Raw genomic sequence first — 25,130 nt, forward strand, 5'->3', positions numbered from 1 at the left:
CACACATTCCCTCAGATTCACACAAAAGATTACACTTCAGTATTACACAAAGTCTCTGTTGATCACCCCTCAACGGTCCTTCACACCAGGAATGAAAAGTTCAAGAAAACCCCCAAATACTGGATTCAATGGAGACAGAGGATTCCTATCCAGACAACTGACGAACTACTACCGCAGTAGTACTCTGGCGCTGTGCGTGCCACACAAAATCTCAAGCAGAGTAGAGCTCACAGTTATAGATGCCATATCTGTACCGCTATGCTCCTCGGAACGTGTACCCCAATGCCAAACCTGTAGTTCCCGTGATTGGCTGACCTTACTGTCTGCTAAGGCCCTGGTGCCGACTCTCACTGATAAAACCGTCGTGGCCTTGATGAGGTAGCTGGTGTCGTTGTGACCGGTGGGAAAAGCTTAAAAGAATAGTAACGAAGATTGACTCGCATACAACACTTGCACATTATTATGACACAATCAACTACTATTATAAATGAAATTATCCCCAGAAATACTCATAAATTACACAGTACATGATACATTTCGAAGAGTTATAAAGGTAATAACATAATGAACGACTAATGCAGGCTCAGAATAACATAACGACCATCTAGCAAACAATGTATGAGACATTATACGGCAACTCACGGCTTCCATACTTTTTTCAAACACGCATACGTTCTCACCTGAGTATTCTATACGCTTATAAAATACATATAACTTATAATAACTGGAAGAAGTTATAGAAACAGCTACAATAATAACATTCCTAGCAAATACTAAGATACAATCTAAGAAAGGACACCCTAGTGTAGCCTTATACATAAAAACAACAATGCTACGCATGACTGAGCCGCACAAACAACGAGTGTTTATCAAAGATATTTATTAAGAAAAAGGCTAAGAAAGCAATAATGCGAAGAAAGAGATATTAAGATAGACTTACCACAGTCTGCAATCTGTGCCTGTATATTTTCCTTGTAGTGGTTACATCGGGTAAATAACCCGTAAACAACCCCTGCGGAATTCACGCGACCTCCATGAACTCCCACTCACCTGGTCACACGCACAAGTACGGTCGCTCGACAGGGATAACGAAAATACCGAACGTAGACAACAACATATACATACATACGACGTGACAAATATCCCCCCGTTTCGGAAAAAAGTGTTACACATTTTCTAAACACTTCGGAGTATGGATGGTTCAAATCCGGCTGAGGTAATCAGCACCAACATTGTCCACACCCTTTATCGCTCGGATACGGAATCTGTAGGGCTGAAGTAACAGCGCCCAACGCATTAATCTGGCGTTTGCTGTCCTGGATCTGTTGACATAAGTGAGTGGCTGATGGTCGGTTTCCAGTACAAACTCTCTTCCATACAAGTATGGCTCAAATTTTTGGATCCCCCAGACTATTGCCAAACATTCCCTTTCCACTATGGCATAATTCCGTTCTCTAGGTAGGAGTTTCCTGCTCGCATAGGCAACTGGCAACTTCTGATCTCCGTCCTCTTGCAGGAGAACAGCACCTAAACCAGTGTCGGAAGCATCCGTTCGAAGGATGAAGTCTTCTTCCATATCAGCGAGCTTCAGAACGGGTCCTGCTGTCAGCAACTTCTTCAAAGTATTGAATGCGATGTCATGACTTTCCTCCCACACGACTTTGTTGGGGTTACCCTTCTTAGTCAGGTCTGTCAAGGGAACGCTGATGGCGGCGAAGTTAGGAATAAACTTTCGATAAAATCCAGCCAATCCCAAGAACGATCGCACCTGCTTCTTGCTGGTTGGTGTAGGCGCTTCCGCAATTGCTTTCACTTTCGCCTGCTCCAGTTCTAGTCGTCCTAATCCGACCACATGCCCTAGACACGGTAAGCTTGAAAAAGCTAGCGCGCACTTGTTTGGCTTAGCAGTCAACCCAGCCTCGCGCAGACGTGAAAACAGCTCCTTCAAAACGTCTAAGTGTTCTTCCCATGTGGAGGTGTAAATGAGAATATCATCTATGAAATTCTCAAGATGAGCCATTCCTGCCAATAACTTCCTCATCATGCGACTGAAAGTCGCAGGAGCGTTCACTAGTCCAAACGGCATGACACGGAACTGAAACAATCCCTGTGGCGTTGTGAATGCTGTCATGGGCTTTGCTTTCTCCGTCAACGGCACCTGCCAGTATCCTTTGCTTAGGTCGAGTTTCGAAAAGTAACGAGCACCCGCCAGTCTAGCAAAGATCTCCTCCGTATTCGGCATCGGTTCGGCGTCAAAGACTGTCACTCTGTTTAACTTCCTGAAGTCGATGCAGAAGCGGTTGGTGCCGTCCTTCTTTTTGACGATCACAACAGGTGCTGAATAAGGCGATGAAGAAGGCTCGATGACTCCCATTTTCAACATCTTGTCCACCTCTGCTGTTATGACTTCCGTGGTGTTGAATGGTATTGGATAAGGCTTAACACGCACCGGCTCAGGAGTTGTAGTCGTGATGTCATGTTCGATAAGGACTGTCCTTCCCGGTTGATCTGTAAGCACATCCTTATATCCCTCCAGTAAATCTTTCACCTCCCTTTTCTGTTCTTCAGGTAATTCCTGAGATATGCCTACATCCTGTATTCCCCCTTTTCCTCTGTCACACGGAAGAGTCTCTAACACGTGGCTAAGACCTTCTTCTTTACATTCTTCTTCCTCAATGACCATGGACAGGACACAAGCCAGAACTCCTTCGGACGTCACTGCGTTTGAGTCTTCCCGGCTCTTTTGTTCTTCATACTTCTTCAGAAGGTTGATGTGGAGTACCTTGATCTTTCCATCACGGTCAACACGATAGTCTGACGGACCCACCTTCTCAATCACGTCATAAGGTCCTCTCCACTGCAATAGAAGCTTGTTGGCCTTTGTCGGTAAGAGTACCAAAACCTTGTCACCCGCTTTCAGGTTTCTTTGTCTCGCTCTTCGGTTGAAGTGCCTCTTCTGTTTGACTTTTGCATCTTTAAGTTGCTCCGATGCCAGTCGACAAGTTTCCTCCACTCTCTCTCGTAAATCCATCACGTACTGATAGGTAGTTTTCACTTCCTCATCTGGAATATCCTTGGTCATCAGTTCTCTCAGAATCATCATAGGCCCTCTTACTGCTCTCCCGTACAGCAACTCAAAGGGTGAAAATCCAAGTGATTCTTGAGGAACCTCTCGATAGGCGAATAGCAGAGGGTTGATAAACCGATCCCAATCCTTCGGCCGTTCAGCAGTGATCTTGCGCAACATTTGCTTCAGGGTACCATTAAACCTCTCCACCAAGCCGTTGCACATGGGATGATACGGCGTAGTAGTCAGTTGTCTGATAGACAACAGCCGGCTTACCTCTCTCATCATCTCCGATGTAAACTGCGCCCCCTGGTCACTGAGCATCTCTGAAGGAATCCCTACTCGGCTGAAAATATCGATGAGCGCCTCAGCTACTCTCTCCGTCTCAATGCTCTTCAGTGCGACTGCTTCGGGGTATCGAGTGGCATAATCCACGACCGTCAAAATAAATCGGTTCCCTCGGTCTGTAGCCGGTTCCAGTGGTCCAATAAGATCCACAGCGATCCTCTTAAATGGAGTGTCAATAAGAGGCATGTCACCAAGTGGAGCCTTCGGCACCCTCCCCTTCGGAAATGTTCTCTGGCATATGTCGCAGGATCTACAAAACCGAATAACTTCCGCTTGAATACCAGGCCAGAAGAACTCCGATAGAACTCTGTTGGTAGTCTTCTTAGCTGCCAAGTGTCCCGACATCATGGAGTCATGTGCCAATCTCATCACTATATCGCGATACTTTGCCGGAACAACCAGCTGACGAAAGGTCATACCATTTCTCACCCTTGGGCTATGGAACTTACGGTACATGATCCCTTTCTGATAAAAGATGGTGGAAGATCCTCCATCATCTCGCTCGTATATTTCTCCTTTAGCCGCCAGTTTCCTAAACTTCTCCAAAGACGGATCTTTCTGTTGCTCCTCCTTCAAATCCACAACACTTCCAATGTCTGTAACAAGATCCAGCACCTTCAGTGGTTTGTATGGTTGATCCTTCTTCTTTGACTGCGCACGTGTCACCACCGCTTGAACGTCAGGTTCCCTCATCTTCCAGTTCTGGTCAGGTTGGTTGGGAGGTAATGCTCCAGGAATGTTTCCAATGATAAGATCGTACAGTGGAGTCTCCAGAGCCCAGGCTTCGGTTGTTCCTTTGTAGTACGGGGAATCCACCTCCACTGTAACAACAGGTGTCTGTAATTTCGAACCATCGGCGAACGTACATACTTGAACTCTGTCTGTGAAACATCCTTCGTCAACGAGACATTTCCTTACCACAACACCGCTACATCCAGTGTCACGTAGCACCGTCACGCTGTGGTCCCCAATATATCCTTTCTTCACAGGCATGGCTGTAGGTTGAGACTCCTCACATCACAAGACACACTCAAAGTCGCAGAATCTTTCTCTTGGCTGGATGACCCTGTTCTTGACTTTCTTCCTTTATTCCTACACTCATCGCTATCCTTCTCTTTCCTATGCTGCTGGTCAACTAGAGCAGCAACCTTACTCCCAGAAGCATTCTTCTTGGCACGGCATTCATAAGATATATGTCCAAGCTTACCACAGTTGTAGCATTTCTTATCCTTCGTTGGAGCTCTTGACACAGGCGCCTCAGTTGTTCCGGAACTATGTGGCTTACTAGTACCCGTCTTCTGGCCTTTAGAAATCACCTGGTTTGCCCTGGTTCCTCTTGCTTCCACGAACTGGTCTGCTAATCTCGCCATGTCGATGATTGATGTTGGTGACCTCTCCTTCAGGAAAAGAGAAAGATCCTGTCCACAGCAGTGGATGAATTGGTCCCTCAGCATAAGATCTCTCAACTGTTCGTATGTCTTACCAGTCTTACTCAATTCCACCCAGCGTTCAACATAATTCTGTAAGCGTGAGGCAAACTGCGAGAATGTCTCTCCTCCTTCAGGTCTGGCTGTCCGGAATAATTTCCTGAAACCTTCTTCGGTCTTTTCGAACCTTTGCAAAAGTGCCTTCCCCAACTCCTCATAGTCTAAAGCCTTGTCAACCGGTAGACGCGAAAACACTTCCAGAGCTTTTCCCTTCAACAATGCACTGAGGTTCGCTCCCCACTGGCTATGTTCCCACTTCTGCGCCCTAGCATAGAGTTCAAACCTCTGGAGGTAGGCGTCCATATTATCTCGTGTCTCATCGAATGCTGGCAATTTCGGACCTCTTCGAACAGCAGTTTCCCTGTCGGAATGGACACTTGTGTTCTCGCCACCTTCTGCTCGTAGGAGTTCCAATTTCCTCTGGTGTTCTTTCTCTTGCTGAACTTCCGCTCTCGCATCCCTCTCTGCTTCAAGCTTAGCCTGTTCCAGAATGACGTTCTTCTGCTCTACTTCCATCCGAAAAGCACGTTCTTTCTCCCGTTCCTCTCTGGCTTGGGCTTGCTGATCTCGGACAAAGTCCTGTAACTGCTCCCCTTCATAGTGCAAGTCCTTTCCAAAAGCAATAAGTTCTTGCAATGTAGACATACTGAAAGATAAATGAGCTACAAACACACCTGCAAAACAGATTCCAAATAACAAGACAACACAAATAACACAGGAAACAAAACAAGGAGACACCATGCATATATACTCACCACGGCTTGAGATCAGTCCACATGCTGTTGTTCATCTGGAATTTCCCCTGGTTGCTTACCTGTGCGATCCATCTGAAACGTTCTTGTGACGAAAGAAAACGGATAAGAAACAAGAAAAGAGTAAAAGAGACGCAAACAGAAACAGGTCAGAAAAATAAATATCTGATAAACTACCTCACCTGAAATACCTGTTTACAACCTTAAATTCAATTCCCAAATAGCAACACGTCAGTCATCCCACCGCTGCCATAAAAATTTGTAACGTAGGACGAGCGGCGAGAAGCTATCAGGAAAATGAAACACAATACCATTATAAAGATTAACAATTTATTTACAACATGAACGTAAACAAAGCACACTCACACATTCCCTCAGATTCACACAAAAGATTACACTTCAGTATTACACAAAGTCTCTGTTGATCACCCCTCAACGGTCCTTCACACCAGGAATGAAAAGTTCAAGAAAACCCCCAAATACTGGATTCAATGGAGACAGAGGATTCCTATCCAGACAACTGACGAACTACTACCGCAGTAGTACTCTGGCGCTGTGCGTGCCACACAAAATCTCAAGCAGAGTAGAGCTCACAGTTATAGATGCCATATCTGTACCGCTATGCTCCTCGGAACGTGTACCCCAATGCCAAACCTGTAGTTCCCGTGATTGGCTGACCTTACTGTCTGCTAAGGCCCTGGTGCCGACTCTCACTGATAAAACCGTCGTGGCCTTGATGAGGTAGCTGGTGTCGTTGTGACCGGTGGGAAAAGCTTAAAAGAATAGTAACGAAGATTGACTCGCATACAACACTTGCACATTATTATGACACAATCAACTACTATTATAAATGAAATTATCCCCAGAAATACTCATAAATTACACAGTACATGATACATTTCGAAGAGTTATAAAGGTAATAACATAATGAACGACTAATGCAGGCTCAGAATAACATAACGACCATCTAGCAAACAATGTATGAGACATTATACGGCAACTCACGGCTTCCATACTTTTTTCAAACACGCATACGTTCTCACCTGAGTATTCTATACGCTTATAAAATACATATAACTTATAATAACTGGAAGAAGTTATAGAAACAGCTACAATAATAACATTCCTAGCAAATACTAAGATACAATCTAAGAAAGGACACCCTAGTGTAGCCTTATACATAAAAACAACAATGCTACGCATGACTGAGCCGCACAAACAACGAGTGTTTATCAAAGATATTTATTAAGAAAAAGGCTAAGAAAGCAATAATGCGAAGAAAGAGATATTAAGATAGACTTACCACAGTCTGCAATCTGTGCCTGTATATTTTCCTTGTAGTGGTTACATCGGGTAAATAACCCGTAAACAACCCCTGCGGAATTCACGCGACCTCCATGAACTCCCACTCACCTGGTCACACGCACAAGTACGGTCGCTCGACAGGGATAACGAAAATACCGAACGTAGACAACAACATATACATACATACGACGTGAGAAGAAAGCATTGGAAAACGGAATCAAGGAACATGGGACAACAGAGTGGAGTATATACTGTCACTGTCTGGTTATACAACAGGTAGTTCTGACTTCTGGAGGTTTCCCTACCTTATCTGGAGATATGGAGGAGGTAAGGAATGTACAGCTTATATTTAATGAATTATCATCTGAGCACAATAGTGCTATGTCATATAAGATATTGGATACAATCGTCTCAGAAAAAGTAGAATTATTTCAATACCGAAAGTTTCAGCTACCTGGAAACACATAATTCATTGTGTTCGTTTACCTGTGAACTCAAATACATTTATCTAGTATGGACCAACCACAGAAGCCGTTGCAAGGTGCTTTGCTCGATAACGATTACTAACTGTAATGTGAGTCCAATGGCATTGTATGGCTCTTGCAACTTATTTACATCTCGACACTGTAGTCTCAATTGCAAAATCTAGTTTATTATGAAATGTACAAAAGCAGGGCAATGTTGAAAATATGAGTAAGCGTCAGTTTTGTGACAATATTCTCTGAGCAAAGTTCACGTTACTGGGACATTTCACAGACCACTGATCATACACAATGATGATACACAACTAGAAGTGATGACTGGCAGTGTGGCAAACGCCTTATACCTGACGTGCAACTTAACTAAAAGTACAACGGTATTCATATCAAACAGACCAAGAATTGCCAGTCTAGAATTACAAGTAGTGAATACATGTACCGATGTTGATTGGCTTTATTTCATAAGTGAACATGTTATATCAATATCTTCTAATGGTTAAACCCATCCCAATCATCTGCGGTGGCTGCGAAGGACACCACGTGACAATTCGACATGCATCAGCTGCGAGATACACATACACATTCTTTAACCTTCCCCTGTATTCTAGCTTTCGCTGTGGAGACCGTGGCTTTGATGTCTCGCCTCCCATATACCCTATATAGGGACAATGAATACATTTGTCAATTTCTCCAGAATAGATCATTCTACCATCATCAAATTTAAACAATGTTCACGTCACCTTAGTGTTTGACTTCCAGCTGAATTTCAACAACTCCATTCTCTTTCTTCCAGTGCAAAATGTTCCCCTACCCTACCAATAGTGTAAGGTGTCAAGCTTTCAATTGATCAATAACTTGATACAAAGCTTCCGTGCTACATGTTTTGCTACAGATACATATATTTAATATACCGTTGTAATCGAACGACATACTATTGATATTTTCCTTTATCGTTATAAGGTGAGCTACCGTAAATAGAACTCGGTCGAGATATCCATTTCTCAAATAATTTGACACATATTTTTTTATTTTGCAATACAAGTGAGTATTAACTAATCTAAACAAGAAAAAAAGTATCTATAAGTTATTCTGGCATTTTCTTGTCAGCCATTGTCTTTTATGTTGCTTATCTCTATTCAAAATTTAGAATACTGAAATTATAGAAAAATTACGGAAAGTGGTGCGATGCGACAATACCAACATTCTATCATGTCTTTACATAATGAAAAGTATTACTGAATTAAACATTTATGATGAATGACTTAGATTAATGATAAAGTTATTGAAGTCAATAAAAATGGAGAAAAATATTCAAGATTATGTATTTCCTATAAACGGACAGAATATAAGAGGCGTTCCATTTTGGGTACCCCTATATATGTGTACCTGTTGAAACACACTGCTGCACCTGGCATGCCTTGCTGCTATTTATAGACACGAGCAGACGCGTGCCTAGGCTTACGCAAAAACGCAGTCGCGTATACTTCGTCCAGAATCTAAAAGTGCTAAAACTGCAATAAAAATCGATGCCTAACCCGGGTACCCAATTTTTTTTCCGGAGCAGCATGCCCCCGGACCCGTCTAGCAATTTTTCGTATCCCGAATTTAGCCCCAGGCACGCCCCTGACGAGCGCTCCTGACAAGTTACCCGAAGTTAAACGAAATGAATGAAATATCAAGAAAAATTCACGGTTTAGATGCATGGTAGAAAATATTTACAATTTTCTTCAAACAGTGTTTAAATTTGGTTAGAGTCACGTTAGTATTTCCCGCCGCATGCGCAATGATATGTTTTATAGATGGATGACACTAGAACAATTTACACACCTCACACATATATCATGGCCTTGAATTGCGCACGTTTTAATATGCATTCAATACAAATTTTCTGTTTGGGACCCTTCAAAGACACCATCTATCACACAATGATAATTACAAACAGCTGAGGTGGCTGATAGTGTAACATGTGTCACGCACCTGACGTGTCTTGGTGATAATCAATTGATCTTTTGACATGCTTTGAGCAGTGATGAAGACATATCCTTTAATATTTTGTATTGTCGGGATATAGCCTAAATATTCAACGGTGCAACTCAAAGCACAATGACATTCAAATCAAACGGACCAAGAATTTCCAGTCTAGTATTATAAGCAGGCGATAGATGTACCGATGTTGAGTTGCTTTATTTAGTCAGTGGTCATGTTATTGACAGATGGAATGTCAATGCCAATACATGTATATATTTCTGACATCGTTGTAATCGACCACATATATTTGATACACCCCATATAGTTCTACTCGTTCCCGCTCGCACCATGTTTTCAGATTATTGATTTAGCGTGATTGATACCGAAACACACATATACATTGGTTTTGAATTTCACGCGTTTGAATTTACATACACGACAAAATTACCGTTTGGAATGAAGAAAATATTCAGGTTTTATTTCAAGAGATCGTAATGAAATAAATCTTTGACTTGTATATTCAACCAATGATACGTAATTAATTATATGAAGGTAGAACTTGTTTTGATGTTATTGCTTCACACTGAAGACTGTTCCAAGCGATGGTAGTTCCGGGACTGGTAAGCTGGTAGTTCCGGGACTGGTAAGCTGGTAGTTCTGGGATTGTTAAGCTGGTAGTTCTGGGATTGGTAAGCTGGTAGTTCCGGGACTGGTAAGTTTGTAGTTCCGGGACTGGTAAGCTGGTAGTTCCGGGACTGGTAGGCTGGTAGTTCCGGGACTGGTAAGCTGGTAGTTCCGGGATTGGTAAGCTGGTAGTTCCGGGACTGGTAGGCTGGTAGTTCCGGGACTGGTAGGCTGGTAGTTCCGGGACTGGTAAGCTGGTAGTTCCGGGATTGGTAAGCTGGTAGTTCCGGGATTGGTAAGCTGGTAGTTCCGGGACTGGTAAGCTGGTAGTTTCAGGACTGGTAAACTGGTAAGCTGGTAGTTCCCGGGACTGGTAAGTTTGTAGTTCCGGGATTGGTAAGCTGGTAGTTCCGGGACTGGTAGGCTGGTAGTTCCGGGACTGGTAAGCTGGTAGTTTCGGGACTGGTAAACAAGTAGTTTAGGGATTGGTAAGCTGGTAGTTCCCGGACTGGTAAGTTTGTAGTTCCCGGACTGATAAGGTGGTAGTTCCGGGACTGGTAAGCTGGATGTTCCGGGACTGGTAAGCTGGTAGTTCCGGGCCTAGTACGCTGGTAGATTCAGGCTGGTAAGCTGGTAGTTTCGGGCTGGTAAGCTGGTAGTTTTGGGACTGGAAAACTGGCAGTTCTGGAACTGGTAAGCTGGTAGTTTCGGGCTGGTAAGCTAGCATTTTCAGGACTGCTAAGCTGGTTGTGCCGGGACTGGTCAGCTGGTAGTTTCGGGACTGGTAAACTGGCAGTTCTGGGACTGGTAAGCTGGTAGTTTTCGGGCTGGTAAGCTGGTAGTTTCGGGACTGATAAGCTGGTTGTGCCGGGACTGGTAAGCTGGTAGTTTCGGGCTGGTAAGCTAACTGTTTGTTTTATTTTTCGTGCTTTAAAATGGACGAACTGTGGTAATAACGAAGAAAAGGTGAATGGCTAGACATTCAAGCGCTTGTTTTGGTTTTTTTTAATGACACACCGCGTCACCAAGGTGAACCTATACCCCAACTATTAAGTTCCAGTGTCAAGAAGTTCAGTGTCTTTTCAGGGAAAGACAATCCGGAAATGGGAACGGCCACGATGCAACATAAAACAATATGACGGATTGACCCCCTCCATCACAGCTCCCGATATGAGGCTACTTATAATCGGTGTCAGCGTTTCATATTTAGTAATTGATATCGATATAATTTCAGGAACCTTTATTCTGGCCTTCATCTTCAGTGCTGCAGTTGTAGCTGTTCCTGTCTACTACCTAGAAGTAACTGTCGCACAGTTCTCAGGTCGGGGCATGTTCGACGTGTGGGAAATATCACCTATCATGAAAGGTAAGAGTACTTAGATTTATAAGTTATTTCATGTAAGGCGTTTTATATCTGTCCTCGCAAAAACTGATGCGGTCTGATGAATTATCACACTAACATACAATGCGTTCCTCCATGGCTGTTAATGACTTAGTTCGAGACAAACTGTATGATAAACTAAGGATTTCAATTTCCCTATTGTGAATTTTCTATTTCTGTCTAGCGATATCCCCGAATCTTCAGCCAATGGTATTTACAAGTCATTTGATTCGATATTCGAGAGCATATTCTCATTATCACGGTTTTCGTGCTATAAGTCGTCAACTGACGGACAAACTCGTAACACAGAGGTTCACAAAATACTGGTTGATGAAAATTATGGGGAAGTTTTACGGTCGCCATAGTGATCCTATTAAGAACTATTCTATTTCTTTGTGAGATATGAAGCTGGAAGTGTTTAATGATCATTTCTTTGCCTGTTTCTGGTTTTGTAAACCTTATTCTCGTTTGGGGACGTATCATTACTTACATGGATTGACATAGACTTACATGACGAGTGCCGTAAGTGAAGCAGAAGACGCTTACTCTTCCAGAACACCGTCTTATTCTCCTTTTACATTTCATGAGTCTCCTTGCAAATCTTTCATTTGTTCATATTTTGCTCAAGTTTGTTGAATTATTGAATTTTGATTATGATTACGTTGACACGGAAAAGGAGCATTTTAACACTCCGCTATCTAATAGTGGTGGGCTAAAGTAATTCTGTATTGTTAACGTAGCTAGATTTGACATAGTGTCATATATGACAAATACATTAGTGTAAAGCCAAAAACATATAGGATATTTCACAAATTGACAAGGTTTCATTCAGGTACTTAATTTGGTTGACATAGTACCAGCATTCGTTTATTTGTATTTATTAATGATTTTCTGTTAATGTATCGATTGAAAAATAATGATACTACCTTGTGTTCTTTACGGAAGTTCACTATAAGCGATGATTATGCGGTATATGAAAGTTTTATTTTCTTTTTTTAACATTTTCTCTTCATATGTCTCCATCCCATGATTACTAATAAGAGGAGACCGGTGTGGGCCAGTAGGAAAGGCCTCGGGTATCAGGTTGAATAGACCTAGAAAACAAGCAATTTAGGTTTGCAAACGATAGGTATGTAACGTATAACGACATGTACAATGAAACGCGTAACAGAACACAATACCCTACAAAGAAGGACAGAGACAGAGACACCGAATATACTTCCGTGGATTTAGTATATTTGTTATTCGGGTTTTTTTTTCTCTCTAAATTATGTAAATGATAAATGTATTTTTTTCCCCTCAGGATTAGGAATAGGGATGTTCATCATCAATTTTGAATATCTCATCATAGCACCCACCTTCCGACTGTGGATTATGCAGTATATCGGATATAGCTTCATGTCTCCGTTGCCATGGAAACGATGCGACAATCCATGGAATACCCCAGCTTGTGTGGATCTTTATATCACTCTGCCAGCAAATTCAACACAGAATATATCACAGGGCGAAATATCGGCACACAATGTGTCGTCAGCAATTACAGCACCTCCAGTGCTAGCAGAAGAGGAGTTTTTCCTGTAAGTTGTCAAATTTCTTATTCACCAATTAAAAAAAATAAAGAATATATTGATGTTACATATATTATGTGTGAGACATGGAACAGACAAACATTGTTCCACTCCGCGGTATTCTTACCTGTTTTTATACTTACGTATAAGCACGATACTACACGTGTCGGACTCTATGTAGTTGGTGTACTGATCCCATTGATTTGTTTATAGACACAAGATACTACAAGTTTCGGGTTCCGTGTATGATTTAGGAACATTTCGATGGGATTTGTGCCTCTGCTTACTGGTGTTCACGACTCTTTGCGCTGCCAGTGTGATAAAGGACGTAAAGTCTATTGGGAAGGTGAGGTCCATACTCTCTAAACACAATCATTTATCGTCCTTGCTTTGGTTGTCATTTCACTACATGTAAAAAGACCACATATATCTGAAACCTTTACAAATTCGACATTTTAAGGAAAAATGCAACCGTTTTTTTTTTCATTTTTATACAAGCTATGTTAAACAAAAGCATAATTACATGTTCCGACAGGTTTTTTTTCTATCCTTCCGATTGCTTTGTAGCTAGCTTTGTTGGTCTTTTCGCCTCGAATTTTTTTTTGTAAACGTTTATGCCGAGCCTCACCTTAAATCAATATCGGCCATGTCGGAGACTTTCACAAAAACATCTTAGCAACAGTGGGTCGTACTTAAATGACCACAAGTCGTTACACAATACAAATCGAAACCAAAACACATGATATCGACCCTCGCCATTCTCGTGTTTCCCACATTTTTGGCCCCTAGCATGACGAAGAACATTTAGTATTGTCTCTTCAGTCACTTCAAAAAATATTGGCCGGCTGTAAACACGACATATTTGGATGTATTTTTACCCGTCTGCCGCGGGTAATGTACGTGTTTGCTCAATGGTTATATCGTGAACTTTTTTAAGGTCTTGCACGTTTTACATGTCTGTTGACGGTGTTTACGCTTTATCTAACAATGAATTGTCACTAAAATAAGGCGTCGGACCTGTACCTGATGTACCCATTGCTTGAATCGTAAGAGTCGAACAAGGGCGTAAGCTTAAAGACAAAATATATAGTGACACGTCAGTAGACACTTAATAAGACTCTTTTCTGCATATAAAGCAGGTAAAGTACGTCGCGATGTCAACAATAGACGAAAGGGGACGTGTTACGTCTTTTGAAAGGCATTGTAACGAAAACAATAGCTGTGATTAACAGTTCCAAGCTAATGACGTTAGTTGAAGTAAAAGATATCAACGCTTGGTCCCAATAGTGACAGTATAGTGACGAGTGAGACAGGATTGGATGACAGTACCCTAACTGGATTATCGGATTGGAAAGTGGGACGTCGAGTCGTTGAATTGTGTATATTGGCAAAGGCAACATATAATGTAAAACATGAACTGAAGAAAACATAGAAATGAAGTTGTAACAGTTTATGCTATTTTAGGACAACATGAGTATTCTTGGTCGTATCCATATGTTTGAAACCAGGTGGGCGTTACAGGCTTACTTTATGTGCTATGTAATAATACTGCTCGAAAAGGTTTCAGATAATTGCAAGGGAGACAACCTACCCCAGAAACAATGTAAATTGATAACTATAGGATAAACAGAATTCCGGTGATATTGATTTCACTCTTTTACTTGTAGTTTTTACAAGTATGTTCTACATGTATGTCAGTGTTTAAAATGTAAATAGTCACATATGTCCTCTAAAACAAATTGTAACCAACTTTATAAATATCATTTTTCCTAAATAAAATATTTTAGAGTAGATATAGATTTATTTGTTCAGTTTTCTTTATGATGTTCACGAAATAAATTTTTTTAGAGAAATGTGGCATTTTTCATCAAACCTTATCAACTCATTGAAATGCTTAGATTTTCAGACCATCATATACACATGAGATAACATTTATGTAAAAGTTTAAACAAAATCTTGGTGAATTGTGAAAGGGTCGAGCCTCCTTAATGTCAGAAAATGTCGTCTCTTGTGAATGTTGCAAAAAACAAGGCAGGTACAATTCCTACAAATGGTAGATAAAACTCCCTGCTAAAGCCTCAGTGTTGATTTGTCCATTGTCAGCCTATTGTAACCTGCTCGCTTTCAGCAATACCCGTGTACTGCTGTGTGAATACACTACGAAGTAGACATCGGTTCCGCACGATCAGAAACACGCTCGTAATCCACACGTGCTCACCTTGCAAGCCAACAAAAAATGAACATGTATGTTAAATGGACATATTTTTAGTTTGTATATCTAATTTTTGTTAAATATCAATACGTCTGTTGCAGGTTATGTACGTGGTAACGATTTTACCCCTCCTGTTGTTGCTTGTAATATTTGTACGGACTCTTCTTGCACCAGGGTCCGGGGCTGGAATGCGATATTTCCTGACACCGGATATCACGAAACTCTGGGATCTAGAGGTAAAACGTTCAGCTTAATATTTGTACTTTATATGTCTGGAAAAGGACTATAAAACATAGCAATGAGGACTATTAAGAGTGTCATTGATATTTCCTTAAATACCTGTTATGCATAAAAAAAAACTGTGATGAATTGTTTCGCGTAACATAGATTACTGTATGAAATATAAATTGAGTTTAACTTAATTCTATTTGCGAAATATCATCAACTGAATAAACAGAGTATTCATTGTACAATGTTTGATGTTTATAATATATAATAAAAGCAATAAAAACGTGGGAATTTTGCCAAAGAGTGTATTGAAGATATTTTTATTGTTGCCTATGAAAGGTCACCGCGCATATATTAACAAAGAGAAAGATTTCAACAGTAATTCTATATTTTACCCTTAAAAAGAGTGTTATTTTTTTATTTGTATTTTAATGTGTCAGGTATTTGTTGAAGCTTCACAACATATCTAATACAAATACAGTCATTGCCAAAACGTTCGGTATGTTCTTGAAATTTAGTTTGAACAACAGGTTTAGGTCTGCCTGATGCCGGCTATGTTGAATCGTTGGCATAACATCTGTGATGGAGGTATATCGGTAAGTGTTTGTATTGCTGGTTTGTAATTATGTCATTCATGATGTAGTTATAGTCATTTGATTTTCATGATCTTCAAGTTGGTCCCATCCTTTCTCAACTTTCGTTTTAGGATTGTTTCAGTAAATGGAATCTGAACTGTCATCTTATCTCTAAACCTAAAATTTTATTGAGTTAAAACAAAAGACGAATAATATCAAGAGTTGGAAATACAATTTACTAAATGTTATAATGTAGGAACACGCTCTTCCTTGTTGTAGCTCAAGAATGTTTTGAATTGGTTTTAACTAATTATTTCTTTTTTGATAGCTGTGGGTCCAGGCCGGTTTTGCCGCTGCATTCTCCCTCTGTACAGCTAATGGTGGTAATATAGAGATTGGGAGTCGGGCTAGATTCCGGACAAACTTGATAAGGTACAACGTTATAAGAAATGAAAAACCTAATCACATTCAAGCTAACACCTCTTTTGCTTTAGACGAATCAAATTGCCGACATGCTTAAGATAATGCCCATATCTTTTCCTTCTCAGCGCTACCGTCGCCCCGTGTGTTATGGACGTGTTTGGTAGTATCTTCACCAGCATGGTCATCTATTCTGTTATCGGGGTAATGGCACACGAGAGTGGCATGCCGCTCGGAGAATCACTATTTGCAGGTAAGTAAACTCACAGTAATGTCAAAACAACCAGGTGAGTTATGATCCCAAAAGTATTGTATTATCTTCATACGTCTTCATCTGTTGAATCTTTCCCTTCTTTCCAATTTGGTGAAATATTTTAAACTTATCCACGCAGAACCTCTATGGATATAGCAATTAAAAGGTAAAATTGTCATAAATTAAGATTATAGGCCGTTGCCTTATCTCGATCAGCGTCAAAGCTGACAACGCACAACTAGAGGTCAATAGAAACCTGCCTTTGAAAAATTAGAAATATCAATAATAAGAATTACTTACATACGGACGGACTGACAATAGATTGAAATGAACAGTAAACCCTCACCACCACCAGCCTTTAGAGACTATTTCGTGCAATACTCCGACTTCACGACCAACGACAAATTGGTGACCTTACTGGCGACACTTTCGCTTTTGGTTTGGGTTTATAATGTCGTAACAGCAATGTCACGGTAGCTCGACAATCGGTACGGTTTCATTATATTGGCAACAGTATATGATTTGTCTTGACTTTGGGATATAGCTCACATTCTTTCTACATTTCTTGTTTCTGCGCCTTCTACGAATGTGAAGTTTAAGAAACTAATGTAGTTTGGCTGTCCCTATTGAGTAGTTGTGCTTGTCTTTTTCCTTTTTTCATGTCTGCTCATTCTTTATTTGTGCTTTGTTTTTCACCATCGATCTCCCTCATGACTTAGTCTTCATATGACATTGGTTGTTGCGTAAAATAGGCCATATACTTATTTGAGCACAAAAGTATGATTTTTGTTTATATCTATGAAAACACTGGAAATGTTTGAAATCCATATCAAAGTACCCTTGTCTGCAAACATAATTACATTTTCTGTATACATAAAGGGACAAGGCTTGCTTAATAACGAAGGAAACACTACATATAGATTAAGAAGAAATACTGGCTAATCATGTACAGTATTACATTTACCTAGATTGCCTATTAGTGATAAGGATATGGATGTCCGTTTAAATTGGATTATTAAACTTTACAAGAATCCAACAACGTTTTATGGCTGGTTTGTCTAGCTGTAAAAATCAAACCTTCGTCAGAACTACTAACCACCATTCTTAGCAATATCAAATTATTATGATACTGTTTACTCAACGTCATGGAAAGAAATGACTTAAAACAATATACCTTAATCAATTCTTAGTTACTGCAGAGGTGTAAACACTTCCGATGCACACCAAACCCATATGAATAAATTGATGTAGTTTGGGAATTTTTTTAGATTCTTGCAGTACATTTTCAGTTTTCTGAGACAGAATCTAGACATTCCTGCAGCATAAGGATTTTTCACTACTCCCTCTACTCGGCCCCACTTCTAATAACCAAGGCAACAATGACACACCCTTTATATAAAATCGATTGTTTTTCATCCAATGATCTGTCTGACAAAATTGCGATGGAACCCTGGTATTTCTACATGGATTTTGCTTTAATTCCCCTATTGGATCCCGTTCCGGGGCAGAGTTCACCATTTATACAAATCTGATTTCACATTACCCAAAGATGCTTCAGACCAAGTTGGAATAGAAGAATGCTTACACTCCTACATATAAGTAATAAAATGATAATCTGCATTATTTCCATTATTGGTCCCTGTCGCATCCAACTACAGTCTTATCTTTCTTATTGATATTTTCACCAAATATTCCAAAATGGAGGAGAAAGGAAGTCCACAAGTCATAGCGTATTGTTTTTGTTTATTAATGTGTGTGTGATACGTACAGAGGATGTACTATGGTACGTATCTAAATACAGACTCAATATCAATATACAGAAAGGGTTATTTCTAATAAGGATGAGAGACCCGTTAACAGACGAAGGTAGCCAGACTAAACATGTCTAACCTGTCAAACAGATAAGATATTGATTGGTTCTCGTTATACATGGTTACTTGACATAATTATCTAAGGCAACATGTTAATATTTTACCCTTGCACTGCCGAGTAGGTTGTGAGTTTCTTCATATGCATATCCTGTTTGAAGGTTAAAACATTTTGTATAATTGGTGAGTGTGGAATCAAGGGGGCATCAGGGCGTGGTCCAATATGCCCATATTAAAAAAATCCCTTTGAAAGAATAGAAGGATAGTTTTCATGTTTGGCCCTTCCAATTCGAATTTCTACTGAAGCATTATTGGGTGAACGGTAATAATTTATTTGTAAACAGCGTGTTGCCTCCTCTTCCCCCAGAGGCTTAATTTTTCTCGCAATTAAATCAATCGCTGACTACATCATCATTTTCAGGTAAACAGCACAAGTTGTAAGAAAGGTTCTCCTCTCAAACCATGCCAGCCGTTGAGTAGGCTTGATTGCAATCTTTAGATTTTGAATGGACAAAGTCATCTGTCCTGTCATTTTGTTCGGCTGATATTTGGTTTTTCTTTCAGAACATTTATATGTAGTGGACGCTGTTCTAACCTTATCTGATTACAAGGAAATTAAGGAAGTTATAGGAAGTTATTGAATTATGGGCCTAATGCATCTGTCCATCAAGATTGCTCAAATCGAAAGGTTTCAACAGACACTTGACGTGTGTGTTACATTCAACATCACACCAACAATAAGAACTTGGGTCTGAAGTAAATGTCAAATTTCAAATAAACCATTTGCAGGTGACGCCCTGACCCCAGTCTTCGTTTCCGTCTAGCGGATATGTAGTCAGACAGCTGAATATAGTCTAAGCTGATGTATGGTCTAGATGTTGATACAACGTTAGCAGTTTTGTGACAAACTTACCGTACATTCCGTACATTCCGTACATTCAATTTTTCTTGCTAAAATTACGTTTGGTATGAAATGGTAATGCTAACATTCTATTTACACAAAACAAAATATCGTAAAGCACGATAAGAGACCAATATATCAGACGGTAGACTACAGACGACAGTTGTAAACAAGGAGTCGTCACTGAAATGCTGACAATGCGTTGACATCGCAACAATGTATATTTATATGAACACATGTACAAGGTTTCTTGAATGACAAATACGGGGCAGCGAAAACGGTGAATTTTAAACATAATCTTGGAGCATGCATGTTTGATTTGGTTTTCGATAGATTTGTTTCGATATAAGAGTTATCCATTGATGCGATCAGATTAGGTATGAATGTAACTCCTGTGATTTATGCTTGTACAGGTGTGTAGATCAATAATTTTTGTATTATAAAATATTTGAAAATGCCTTCAGTTTCCTTTTGGTCTCCTTAATGAGTAGTATTAAACTATTAGTCAGCATAGCACGAAACGTAAGAGTTGTCTCTCTTCGCTCAATCGTTGTATAATCCTTGTACTTAAAATAAATTCACTCGATTAACAAGGCCATATTAAGATGTGCAAATGAGCAGAAACAGCGTTTTTCAACAAATTAAAAAAGCAAATCCTTTTCAGAACGACCACGACATGCTGACTCGCTTTAAACAAAATGCAAAACTTTTCTTGATAGGCAACTCGGCAGCTTTTGTTGCCTTTACCAGGGCCTTTTCCTTCTTCCCGTTGCCCAACCTTTGGCTGGTGATATTCTTTCTTGCATTTCTGGTGGCAACATCGGATATCATGGTTGGTATAAATCTGTTGACTTCTTAATCTATAATAAATGATTGATGCATGTTATGAATATCTAAGTGTTGTACATTATATTTATTTGTAGGGTGTAAATGGTAATGTGATATACTATAAATACAATATGACTATCCTTCCTTTGATATTGTTCATAGCGTCTTAATCGCCACATACTTATGTTTCTAAGGAGAATCATTATTTACTCGTCCTTCTGGTTTTATGCCATGATAAAACCACTAGGAAAATAAAGTCATATCCATCTTTATGACTTTCATCAGTTTACTGCTTAACGTTTATCCACAGATAATGTATGACGTAATTCTGAAACGAAGCCTTCAAAAGTATGTTCCTGGTCTCAAAAACAGACCAAAGACTGCATTTGTCGTCATGTTTGTCATCGCCTTCCTGGTCAATCTCCCTTTCTGTTCACAGGTATGTTATATGATCTTCATTTATTAAAGAATTATCTTATTTTGTTGCGATATTTGAGTTAGACATTCTGATCGACATTTTCACTCCCAATCGATGAAGATATAACGTAATGCGAACGCCGACGACATCTGTATGTATATAATATAACTTTCGAAAAGTAAGCGTCCGCTTTTTATTTGACGCCATACTACCTTTGAAAGATCTCCATAAAATCCGGGTAATCCCTTTTCTTAAAGTGACAGCGGTGTTACTACAACTTCATGGAATGCTAGCGTCATATTGCCCAAAGATATATAGTGGTTCCCAAACATCATCTCGTGAAATAATCATAGTTCTTTGTGTTCAATTTCTAATGCAAAAATTATGATAATGAAAACATCCTTTTGGTTGTTGGAATACCTGTACAGGGTTATTTTTTTATACTGCTTAACGTCCTTTCAACTATCATGGTCATTTAAGGGCGGTCTTCCGATAAGTAAAGGTGTTGCTTTCTGCTTCCGTGTCTTTTTTGAGGGGAAGGGGCTGCGATTTATTTGTTTTATCCTTGTGATAGTGGGCAACTGAAGACTTACTCCCAGTGTAACAACGGTATGGAGTAGCTACTGGTTTGTCCGTTATCAGTATAGTATAACCGGATGTGATGTTTGGCAACAGTATATTATTGGCAACTGTGGTGTGTGGCGACATGCAGTTTCTGCTTCACAATGATTTGAATATGCAATATTTGACCAATTTTAACAACCTTTGTTATAAAACGCCAAATAATGTGCTTTTCAGTTTTGTTTCATAATCTTTGTCATTTTTACAGGCTGGAGCTTACATGTACCAGATCATCGGTTGGTACGCCGCATCCATGGGCGTCTTTGTGATGGCCAGTCTAGAATGCATCATTTTTATGTGGATTTATGGTAGGTTAAATAGCAATACGAATAATTCACGTACGATGTCATCTTTTGATGTCATTGACGGACGTTTATTCAAACCGGTCTGTATGATGCATCACTATCAACACACCATACTGATTTAGAAATAGCCATCCGTTACGTCATCTTTCTTACCACGGACTTTTTAACGTTCTAGTGAGCAGAGCCGATTTCTTTAACCTTTAAACAAAGTTTTCACGTTCTTTTCTTTTAAGGGGGACACATGTTAGACGAAAACATCAGATTGATGAATGGGAGGACGATGCCTAATATTATACGATTTGCGGCGGCATTCATTTGTCCGGTCCTCTTCATTGTAAGTACATGTTGATTATTTACACAGTCATAAGGAAACAAATAAATCCCATGCTATTTTTATGGATTCAACATACACACTGTTACACTGTTTTAACCCACCCCCTCCAACGATAAATTATCTGAAAAGTCTATTTAATTGTAATTATCCATGGTTATCCATGGTTATACATGAGTATCTCAAGAAATATCGGTCGAAAGAACATCTCCTGCCGTTAACTGTCCTGACATACACTCGAAGAATTGCAAAAATATAGTTTGATACATATTTACTGAAACGCATCAAGGTAGATGTGTCCATATGTACCTAGGGAAATTGTACATATTTGACAGATGATCCTGGTATTTACATTGACCGTTAACAAATGTTCCTGGTAATTGTATTTGCTGTTGACAGATCTTTCTTATACATGTATTAACCGTTAACATGTGTTCCTAATACTTGTATTTACTGTGGTTTCCAGGTACATGTATCGACTGTTGACAGGTGTTCCGGGTACTACTATCGACTGTTGACAGGAGTTTCTGGTACTAGTATCGACTGTTGACAGGTGTTCCGGGTACTACTATCGACTGTTGACAGGAGTTCCTGGTACTACTATCGACTGTTGACAGGTGTTACTGGTACTAGTATTGACTGTTGTCAGGAGTTCCTGGTACTAGTATCGACTGTTGACAGGTGTTCTGGTACTTGTTTTTGTTTGTCAGGTGTTTCTAATGCTTGTATTGACAGTTGACAGGTGTTCCTGGTACTTGTATTGATTTTTGGCCAGGTGTTTCTAATGCTTGTAATCACTGCTGCCAACTGTTCCTAATACTTGTATTTTCTGTAGTTTTCGGGTACTTTTTTGTTTGTCAGGTGTTACTAATGCTTGTATTGACTGTTGACAGGTGTTCCTTATACATTGTACTTGCATTGACAGGTGTTCCTGGTACTCGGTATTGTTCGGTACAAACCTCCAGTATTTGGAAGCTACCACTATCCGAGAGCCATGGAAGGAATCGGCATTCTGATCAGTTTGTTACCCATGGTACCCCTGATTGTCTGTGCTTGTTTAAGTCTGTACAGAAACAGAAAAACTGCACTTACCAAAAAGGTAAATATTTGTAAATTATTTACTATTTGTATTATAAAATTCGTCCTTTCACAATAATTGTTTTAAAAGTATTTTCTTATTTTCTCAGTCATTATCATTATTTAGAAATATGTGTGAGTGTGTTGGTATGCATTGACTTTCGCCTAATTTATTGATGAGATTAATCAGAAAGATATGTTTTTTGTTGTTTATCAGAAAAATATAAAGGAAAGCCAGTCGCTGTTGTCTTCTTATAGTGAATAAAAAATGTCTGTTATTACAAACATATCATTGGCGTGGTGTTGAACTGACGAGCGTTACTCCAATCATCGCATGCTAAACTATTTGTATCGAATGGTCTTTAGAAAATATAGGTTTTTACTTTCAAAATTTCAATAGTTTTCGCCTTAATCTCAACATGAGACTAATAATAATAAATTGTATAACTACAAAGGATGGACGGGAATCTTACGTATTAATATATAATTTATTAGGGCCTAGGAAAGTTGTTCCAGCCAAGTGTTTTGTGGGGGCCATGTGACGCAGAGGTCATCGATGAGTACCAGAAAGTTGCAGCGAAACCAATGAGCTGGTCACAAACGGCTTACTATAACCTTACTGGTAGACAAAGAGAGAAAGCGCACGCAGAGACAACTGAGCAGGCGTGCGTCATGACGAAGATGATTTAATAAGGAAGAACTTATTGTGTAAACATAAAGAAATATCTTACCCGCTCTATCATAAAAATCGTACTTCTTCCAAACGTGTGTTTTATTGTATTCTTTAACACACAGGATTATTGGTATATGACAAATGTGTAACTGGGCAGCAGGTTTTTGTATTCATTGACTTTCAAACGTGTTCAAAGATAAAGGTGATTAAAACCACAACGTGCGTCAGCAGAAATTTACTTCCATGGCAACATAAAATAAAAAGGTCTCGAAAGGTTACCAAAGCTTTTTTCAAGAAAAATAATTATAACATCTTCAGAAGTTCAACCACACCATCGACAAAAAAAAAAAAAAAAAAAAAGACACAAATTCAATGCTTCTCAGAGTCCCCTCAAAGTCGAACTTGACCTCAGCGTCCCTAAATCTACTAAAGCATCGACAAGGAGAGAAACATGGTTCCTCACTGCCAGCTCTTCCTGTATGTTATATGATATGCAAATTTCTGTTTTTTGTCACTCAAAGCAGTACTTCATACTGACAAAAAAGATAACTCATATGCTCATAAAACAGTGAGATGTATAAGCGTAAAAAATTGCCAACATGATAACAAATTCTTCAGAACATAAATTATTCCAAAATTAAAGAAGGATTTACATTGAAAAAGTATTAGAATAAGACCATGTGTTGCGGAAAAGTAAGCGACATCTGCTTCATTGATAACACCTTTCGTGTAGATTTAGGTCAATCAAAGTAAGTGATGTCACGTTCTGAAATGAAAATATAGAAACAATAATCACAGCCATAATAACAAGCAGCAAATACTTCAATCTTTAAATCGCAAAAAGGAATAGAATAATTCTTAGTGAGATTAGCATGGTATCCGTAAAACTCCACCATAACCTTAATCAATCTGCATTTCTCACAACGTTGTGTTGTGGGTTTGTCAGGTGCACGAAAATCGTGATAATGGGAACAGACCCATTGGGATTGCAATGGGGATGCAGGATTATTGCTATCTAGCGACGAAACATTCACAATATACCCCAATCCTGTCCTACAGGTAGGACGTAGGACTGAGAACCAATCCCTCTAGGTTGACTGAAGTAATTGTTAGATGTTAAATCAATTTCTCGAATACAAATGTTTACTCATTGATTGAATGATGGAGGAATCTTCGAGGCGGTCTCAATTGCATTATACTTCTTTTCAGCTCTTGCTTTACTTCTAGATCTGTGTAGTTCATTATTGTTTGTGCGCTCATATTGTTTAATCATGCATGATCACATCGAGTTGTTTTGATCTACCTTATCGTATAACCACGTGGATGTCTTTTTTGCGCGATAACGATGTGATATTTGGTTTTATGATGGCTGATGATGATTGTCTTTCTGTGAGGTTGCTATCTTGTATGTTATGTTTGTCTGATGAGGCAGTGGTACACG

General features: G+C 39.6%; 2 protein-coding genes across 2 annotated transcripts; one reads left to right on the forward strand and one right to left on the reverse strand.

Annotated features, from left to right (window-relative positions):
* Positions 1-1,201: 1,201 nt before the first annotated feature.
* Positions 1,202-5,547, reverse strand: LOC132550238 (uncharacterized). Its single transcript, XM_060214278.1, has 2 exons — positions 4,512-5,547; positions 1,202-4,410 (listed from the first exon to the last, which is right to left on the reverse strand). Exons 1-2 carry the CDS (start codon positions 5,545-5,547, stop codon positions 1,202-1,204), a joined length of 4,245 nt encoding a protein of 1,414 aa, XP_060070261.1.
* Positions 5,548-5,678: 131 nt separating this feature from the next.
* Positions 5,679-23,706, forward strand: LOC132550230 (sodium- and chloride-dependent GABA transporter 2-like). Its single transcript, XM_060214270.1, has 14 exons — positions 5,679-5,802; positions 7,158-7,286; positions 11,265-11,396; positions 12,715-12,988; positions 13,193-13,325; positions 15,293-15,427; positions 16,323-16,426; positions 16,543-16,667; positions 20,156-20,268; positions 20,575-20,703; positions 21,512-21,611; positions 21,842-21,942; positions 22,865-23,038; positions 23,512-23,706. The coding sequence occupies exons 1-14, from the start codon at positions 5,679-5,681 to the stop codon at positions 23,704-23,706; spliced, it is 1,968 nt and encodes a 655-aa protein (XP_060070253.1).
* Positions 23,707-25,130: the final 1,424 nt, after the last annotated feature.

Source organism: Ylistrum balloti, unplaced genomic scaffold (assembly GCF_031769215.1).
Source record: "Ylistrum balloti isolate Yb309-2 unplaced genomic scaffold, AGI_CSIRO_Ybal_v1 Utg370112, whole genome shotgun sequence".
NCBI classification, from domain to species: Eukaryota; Metazoa; Mollusca; class Bivalvia; order Pectinida; family Pectinidae; genus Ylistrum; species Ylistrum balloti.